The 7,268-nt window shown below is 45.1% G+C and overlaps 2 protein-coding genes across 2 annotated transcripts; one reads left to right on the top strand and one right to left on the bottom strand.

Moving 5' to 3' along the window:
- Nucleotides 1-489: 489 nt before the first annotated feature.
- C8R40DRAFT_1170648 (uncharacterized protein) lies at nucleotides 490-2,294 on the bottom strand (the record flags this gene model as incomplete). The annotated part of the gene is made up of 15 exons (XM_046231569.1): nucleotides 490-571; nucleotides 632-782; nucleotides 833-860; nucleotides 910-935; nucleotides 995-1,113; nucleotides 1,172-1,264; nucleotides 1,317-1,341; nucleotides 1,397-1,404; nucleotides 1,461-1,527; nucleotides 1,586-1,701; nucleotides 1,760-1,814; nucleotides 1,872-2,009; nucleotides 2,062-2,092; nucleotides 2,160-2,180; nucleotides 2,235-2,294. The coding sequence occupies 15 exons, from the start codon at nucleotides 2,292-2,294 to the stop codon at nucleotides 490-492; spliced, it is 1,020 nt and encodes a 339-aa protein (XP_046086117.1).
- Nucleotides 2,295-3,084: 790 nt separating this feature from the next.
- C8R40DRAFT_1147126 (uncharacterized protein) lies at nucleotides 3,085-4,976 on the top strand. Its single transcript, XM_046229518.1, has 3 exons — nucleotides 3,085-3,182; nucleotides 3,258-4,351; nucleotides 4,407-4,976. The coding sequence occupies exons 2-3, from the start codon at nucleotides 3,497-3,499 to the stop codon at nucleotides 4,944-4,946; spliced, it is 1,395 nt and encodes a 464-aa protein (XP_046086116.1). The 5' UTR covers nucleotides 3,085-3,182; nucleotides 3,258-3,496; the 3' UTR covers nucleotides 4,947-4,976.
- Nucleotides 4,977-7,268: the final 2,292 nt, after the last annotated feature.

Below are 7,268 nucleotides of genomic sequence, written 5' to 3'. Positions count from 1 at the left end.
AGATATATGTATGTTCTTGATTACTATTAGTGTATCAAGAATTATCAAGAATCATCTGTCATCGAACTTGGAACAACCACCCCGTCCTCATCGCTGCAAACAATGGAAGAGAATGTACACGCTTGTATAGGCTTGTATACGCCGCGCGAACAGGGTCAACGGCAAACCAACGTGCTTCCTCGGGCGTTCATTTCTAACTTGAATTGAGAGCCTGACACCTCGAATGACCGAGACAAATGAATGGTGCAAGTATTGATTTAATGAACAAGTAATGACTGTTAATCTGAGGTTATGATGCTAAGAATGCAATTGTGGTGTACATGCATGTAAAAAATCCGTCCGAGGGTATATGCGATACAGCACCTAGGTCTGATCTACGACCTGCGGCGTCGTCTGTCCCTGTGTACATCATTTTGAAGGACCTCGAATGTGTCAAGAGAACTTTTAAAAAAATGCCTTCAACGTCTGGCGTTTTGCGCATTCTGCGGATTAGACGTAGTCAACTTTACGCTCTGAATATTGTGAGGTTGCTGAATCCTGCTTCCAGGTCTCATCGACGTCGACTTGTTGGCTGAAAGAAATTTCATTATTAAGCAAGGAACTAATACGGGAAGGGAAAATCTATACGCACTGTACTTGAATAGAAACAACACCTGGTTCATGGGGGAGCTGCACGCGTGTCCGATTGATGGCGCTTTGTACATTGCTAAGAGCAATGTTATCAGATGTTCCTCCACCCCGGCTGCTGTCGAATTTGGTGGCCATCGTCTTGCGAGCGTTCACTGAAACAAGATTCATACAAGATTGAACGACGAAGAACGTAGATACGAACAGGTCAGGAGGAGAGAGAACGCGTATATCTATCAAATTGGTTAGCACGTACTAACATTTCAAGTAAAAGATATCTACCTTGACAACAAGGAAATCGTTGAAGACTAGCATGTTATATCGAATTCACCACATGATTGGTTTGCTTGAGATCACGGATACTCACAGAAGTAAGCGCCGACGTTGGGATTACTTTTCAGGAAAAACATGACGAACATCGCAACTTGACTCAAAAGGGCCAACACGTTGCACTGTAACGTCCGAACAATAATTCCATTGAGAACTCTGTAAATGTGCATTTAGGTTGTTAGAACACCCTCAATGAACCAGAGAAATCACGTACGATCTTGAACTCGCGTTGACCACTATATCTCGGGAGCTGGTTTTGATGCGTAGGTAGTACACCATTCCTACAGTGACTGATGCATCTCCGAGACTTTGAGGATAAATAAGTTTACGTCGACTATTCTTCAAAAGGGCAAGCGTACATAGCACAGACCAGCCAAGCGTAACCTATATCGAAACGAATCAGTTAACTTGGGTCAAACTGGCGGACACTTCCTCATACCAGTGGGTCTAAAACAACAGACATGAGCATCACTCCCGACAAGCAATAAAAATCACAGACTTACAATGCAGCACCGAGGTCAACGAGCAGAGGATGGGTCCTGAATAAGTTCATGAGCCAGAACACCACCGCTGGACAACATCGTCGAAATTAATGCTGTTATCCGCCTCCCAAAATATGGATGTTTACCTTCTTGAATCAGGCCATTAGAAACGATGAAAAGCGGAAGATACCAGTTTTTCCGCTTGGTGATTGTCCACAAACGCCAGGCGAAGAAGCATTGGTTGGTGAGACAGGCAGTTCCACTATAATCGGACATCAATCCTCAGTATGGGGATGAGGCGAACAAGTGATTCGACAAACAAGCAGAAGGTCTCAATTACGAAAACTGTGGGGAGGTAGGCGAATATGGTTGGATCTGCGTTATTCGGTTCAAATTAGAGACAGAATTACAGCCAAGGATCCTAGATCTTACCGCCCCAATGAGTGACCGCCCAAAGGTAAGCCCAGCACCCGGTTGTCACCGTATCCAAAATGGCCAAAATAGCCATGAAAGACACCAATAATTTGAAGTAGATCGGATCTTTTGGATAATTCGTGTAGTAAATCCAAACTAAAAACCAGAGTTAAGATTGGTCTGGCTCGATAAAGAGAGAGTTACTGACGACACACGGCCACTATTCCCATCGTGAAGAACTTTATCGATGAATAGACATCGATAAGTGCTCTTGTTTAATATACATCGGTTTGAATAATGACTTACAGAAAACAGAGAGCCAACGACCTAAAAGATGTTCAATTCCAAAGTACATGAAATAATCAGCAACACAAGCCTTACAATGGCGCCAGTGGTCAATGAAACATCCATAGTTGCAGTACCAATGGGTGGGGCGGACATGATTGCTCTGGTGGTACCTGTGATGGAGAGGGAGAGGGGATCACGAAAGTAATTTGCTAACGGACTGTAATATATACTGAACGATTTAGAAAAACATTTGACAGGAAAGTGGGAAACCTGAATGGCCAGGAGACTGCGTATTGCCGCATATCAGAAGTTGAAAAAAATTTCGTAACCATGTAGCTGACAAGCTAACGATCACTTTCGGCGACTTCATCAAAGAAGCATGAATGGTCTTGAATAGGATAGTTATAGTCAGGGTCAAACGGAGGGCCCTTCGAGGGCCCTTAAGGCCTGGTATCGGCAGGCCTCGACAAGTCAGTAATTTCTACAGGGTAATTATCAATTATTAGTCTGATACCGTGAAGAAGATATACAGTCTTTAGAGCAGCTTATCGAGTGAGAGTGCAGGATGATTTGGACGCCAAAATGGATAAAAACATCTGCTGGCATTTGATTGGTGTTTGTAATTAAGCTAATTCTATCGATGTCCGGTCGATGCGTTGAAAGAAAAACGATGGTACACTGTAAAAACCTCCGAAGACGCGCATGGATTATCGAACCTAGCCGCTGTGGGTCAAAACCTACAACAATCATGATAAGAAGGTTGGGAGAACAAGGGAGAGATCGAAGTGCAATCTTTTTCAGATTGCCTGGTGTTGCTGAGAAAATTCCGAGAATGACTTCAGCGAATACGAGTAGGTAAAAAAAAAACAAACGCTCCCTCTAACGCGTTTGCGCGCCCGGGATCTAGAAGGCAGTTACCATTTTAGGAAAACACAAACTACGTACCGCATTCGGATGGTCATGCTGCAGATCAATATAACGTCGGACGTGGGGTTACATAAGTGAAATGTCAAAAAAAACAAATTGACAACGCCGCTGGACCTAAATCAGCCGATGATTCATGAATGCTTTCCAGTAAAGGAAGGAACGAACCAGGAAGTATAACTGATAACTTACCTTGAGCGACGCGTGCAAAAAATTGATACAGGGCTAATTCCATTTTCTGATATTCTTCCGCCTAGTTGAATTCAATGATAGGGTCCTATCATAATTCCGTAGACCTAGAAGACACGGAGAAAGTGTAATAAGACTTGTCATTTTCGGTCTTGACTTCTTGATTTTTCCAAGGCCGCCTACCTTTGGCCCACCCCCATTCATTCATTCATCCCATCCATTCCACTCACCCCCGCACTAGCATGGTGTCTACTGAAAACACGATGGTCGTTCCCCTGAGTGGGATAGACCAGAACGGTGTGCACACCAGCAGTATCACATTTGGTTATGTTGTCGCCAGACTTGACGTCGAGGCATTGGAGGCTGCTGCAATACGCGCCGCGGAAGAGTGGAGGTTACTAGCAGGACGCGTGGAATGGAACGCAACAATCAAGTCGTTCCAAGTTCGAGTTCCTGTTTCGGGTTCGTTGCCCAAAGACTATGCGCTGGTGAAGTTCACCACGAGCAAGTTACCCTCTACGAAACTTCCTATTACGCCTTTTGATGACAGCTCGGCGACATTCCTGGAGAGACCTCCCGTTAAACTCTTTCGACATTCTTCCACGCTGAACTCGCTGAGCGATTACGCTTCGAAAAAAGCTCCTATACTCTCCCTCCACGTTTCGCTGATGGCGAACTGTGCTTGTGTGGGAATGACACTTCCGCATGGTATCTTTGACGCGACTGGCATGGGTCAGGTAGTGCAAGCACTCAACTCGTGTTTGAACAATCTCCCTTGGACACCGCCAAAGATCAGCTCGTCAAGCATCTTAGCCGAAGAGCTTAAACGATTAAGGGAGTCTGAGTCTATTGGTGATCCTTGCCCCCCGGGTCTTGTCAATCTTCAACGCGATTTCACATCTGTGAACGTCAAGAATGTATTGACCCTCGGAGCGAGTTGCGCGACCGAGCTATTATGGCATAGAGTGAAGCCGGCAGCAATATATTTGGGTTCAAACGTTATACAGGAGATGGTTGCGAATGTGAAGAAGCAGGCTGCCGATGAGGGCAAAGGCTGGGTGTCAACAGGTGATATCTTAGTCGCGTTTCTCCTAAAGGTTTGTTTGTTGAATTGTTTGCATGTAAAATCAAACTCAACATCTTTATCGCCAGGCTGCGTACCTTGATGAAGGACCAACCAGTCCCAACGCTCTGACAATGAGTGCAGCTGTCTCCCTCCGTAGTGTCCTCGCAGCAACAAACCGTGATTTCGAAAGTTACACTCACAACGCTCTTTTACCACTTGCTTTACCCCCTCTCACCGTCCAACAAGTCTCGTCCATGTCACTCTACGAATTCGCATTGATCCACCGAAAGGCTATCGAAGATATGCGAAATATCCCCTATATCCAGGGCTACGAAAAATGGGTTCCATCCATCGGGGGAGCCGCAATCCCAGCACGGAGAAAGGGTACAGATAGTTGGCTACTTTCAAATCAAGTCGTCGGCGGGGTCGATAAACTGGATTTGGGCTCAGAGCCGCTAGGGTTTTGGCATTGGATGTTGCCCTTTATGCCCGACCACGTTTTCACCGTAAACAAGTTGAGAGGTGGTTATATCCTCGACGGCTTTAGTGGTGTTCGTCCGCAGCGGCTAAAGGCTATCGAGAAAGCGTTGGAAGGGATAAGGAGAGGGGAGCCACTTGTAGTATAGTTTTCTTTCATTCCCACCTCGGATTTCACTGTTCATAATTTTATTTATCACTTAATGACTCAGAACGAAGAAGAGGGAAGGAAGGAGGGGAAGGCGAGAACTGGGTGAAACCCAGTAATTTATTTTGTCTGGAGCTATTTGAAAAAGCGGTTGACGACTTACCTTGTACTGTACCCTCAGCGCTATAAGTAGCTTCAAAATTTTCGAACCTCCGTCTCTGTAATAACCGCCTGTATTGTGTTAAATTGTATACCCATTGTTAATAGCGCCAACTGTGCGCAGTCGTATCTTGAAGAATTGATACGTCGGCACTGTTTTATGGGGGGGAGGGGACGGTAGGGCACTGTGGTGTGTACATGGCTGGTGCGTATTAAGTAGTGAAGAAGAATGGTTGCCAATTGTTACTGCCCATCGACATCTTTTTATGCCTTTGGTATGAGTCGGTAATGATTCATTATTCTTTCCCACGAACTGAAAAAAGACAATAAGAACAGCTTTGACTGGAACTTTCCCTCAATGCACGTCACTCGTATGACCCGCCTCCTTGCTCCCCATCTGATTTTCCCTGCGTTCATGACTGTAAATCTGATCTGATCTTTTGGTGATTCTTCAGGAAATTCTCATACATGACAAACATGTGTACCTACAACAGTCTACAACTTCGAAATCAGGATGGTTCCTGACTTTTTTGACATTTCCTCGATAATATTTTCCTCGCATTTTGATCTATTATCCTGGCTGACCAGGATTTTTCACATTAGGTAGAACCATATTTTCTTGTAGAAGGGGTTTAAATTGCGGATGGGGCGCCGGCATGCTTCCCAGGATGGATATCCATTCCATAACTCTTCAAATTTGCGCCTATATATGGATATCGAACTCTCGAATAGATGCTTCGCTGGTGGCTCGGGTATATAAGTAAGTAGTCAACTGTAGTCAACTGTGGGCCGTGGTATTTACGAAGCACTGAATGGGCGGCAGTCCGTATGTTCTTTGACTTTCATCCAGAAGTTACTGGTTTTATTTTCGTAGCTTCATGCCATAGCACTCATCCCAGTGTGTACAGACTACATCAGCTGTAAAATATCTTTTCAACAGCCCAAAGCTCGCTGACGCCAACCTCACTGGAAAATACATACTTTACTGCGGACGTTGATCAACAACTGTATGTCATTGTCATACATCCTTGTCCATCTATCTGAGAACTTGAATTCCTCACTTATGTTTCAGAACGACCTACTCTTTCACCCCAGGTTTGACATATGTACTTATCCTTCGATTTCGAAGACGTTGACCTACGTTGACCTGTTGATAGTCGTTATTTCTGACATCTTGAACATGCGGAACACAGTGGATTGGGGCACGTCCGACCGGGCCATTCGAGATCTGGTGCCTTCGACAATACCCTGCTAGTGAAGGCTAGTGAACGCCGGAAAATTATGGTTTATGAGGGTTTATAATATACCTTGGTCCGCTCCCATTGTATCCTTCAGGACCCTACTCTTGTTCGAATTCACTCTTTCAAGCGAAACTCTGAAGTATCAGCATGTTATCCGCAGGTTATCCGTTGTACGTTGGTGTTTTCTTCCAGTCTACCCACCGTAACATCTATGCATCTCATTAGAAAAGACGGGGATGTTGCTGTCAGCGCACAAAAGGAAATTAAATTTTCAGGCTGTGACTTACCCGTTGGTCACCGCCTGTCCGTGGCACAGTGCACACATAAATACATAAAGTGAATGTGTGGTGCAAGGCGTAGCACGGAGCACGGGCCCCGAAAATGGGACTGTAGCTGACTGTAGTCGGTTATCTTTCCCTTCCTACACAGCTCTCGTTGATTACCATCTTCCCAATAGGCCTCAGTGCTTAGCGCACCTGGCGCACTCAAATCCTTGGAGAAAGTCTAATTCTAGTTACACCGGCCTTCACTGTCCTCTGGACCCCTATGATCTTAATGATTGCTGAATGCCAGAAAACTACCAACTTCTACCAAAGAGACTACATATATTCTATAGACCCACATGGACAACTGGTCCAAATTATCACTCAATGCTCGGCAGACATTTCGAATCCACAAACTTGGAGAAAGGTTCCCCAAAACCATGGTGGTAACCAGAGTCCGACACTACCTCGTCCGGGTACTCAACCACACTCAACCACACTGATCATTGAACACTCCGTGATCACCTCAAATTGTTGACTATGTGTACTATTTCTCTCGGAGCAGCGCTGAGTCCTTCCCTTTCCGCTAGGCTTTTGGCTGAAACTCCAGGTAATTCCGATACTGACTGAACAACCTATTTTCGGATTTGCGATACTTCA

This window comes from Lentinula edodes (assembly GCF_021015755.1).
Source record: "Lentinula edodes strain Le(Bin) 0899 ss11 chromosome Unknown C8R40scaffold_18, whole genome shotgun sequence".
NCBI classification, from domain to species: Eukaryota; Fungi; Basidiomycota; class Agaricomycetes; order Agaricales; family Omphalotaceae; genus Lentinula; species Lentinula edodes.
Note: the sequence above shows the minus strand (reverse complement) of the source record. Positions and strands in the feature narration are given on the sequence as shown.

Bases quoted from the DNA above. Each gene is read 5' to 3' on its own strand.
- C8R40DRAFT_1147126 (XM_046229518.1), top strand. From the start codon at position 3,497: ATGGTGTCTACTGAAAACACGATGGTCGTTCCCCTGAGTGGGATAGAC. The intron at 4,352-4,406 runs GTTTGTTTGTTG...CTTTATCGCCAG, and splicing joins TAGTCGCGTTTCTCCTAAAG to GCTGCGTACCTTGATGAAGG.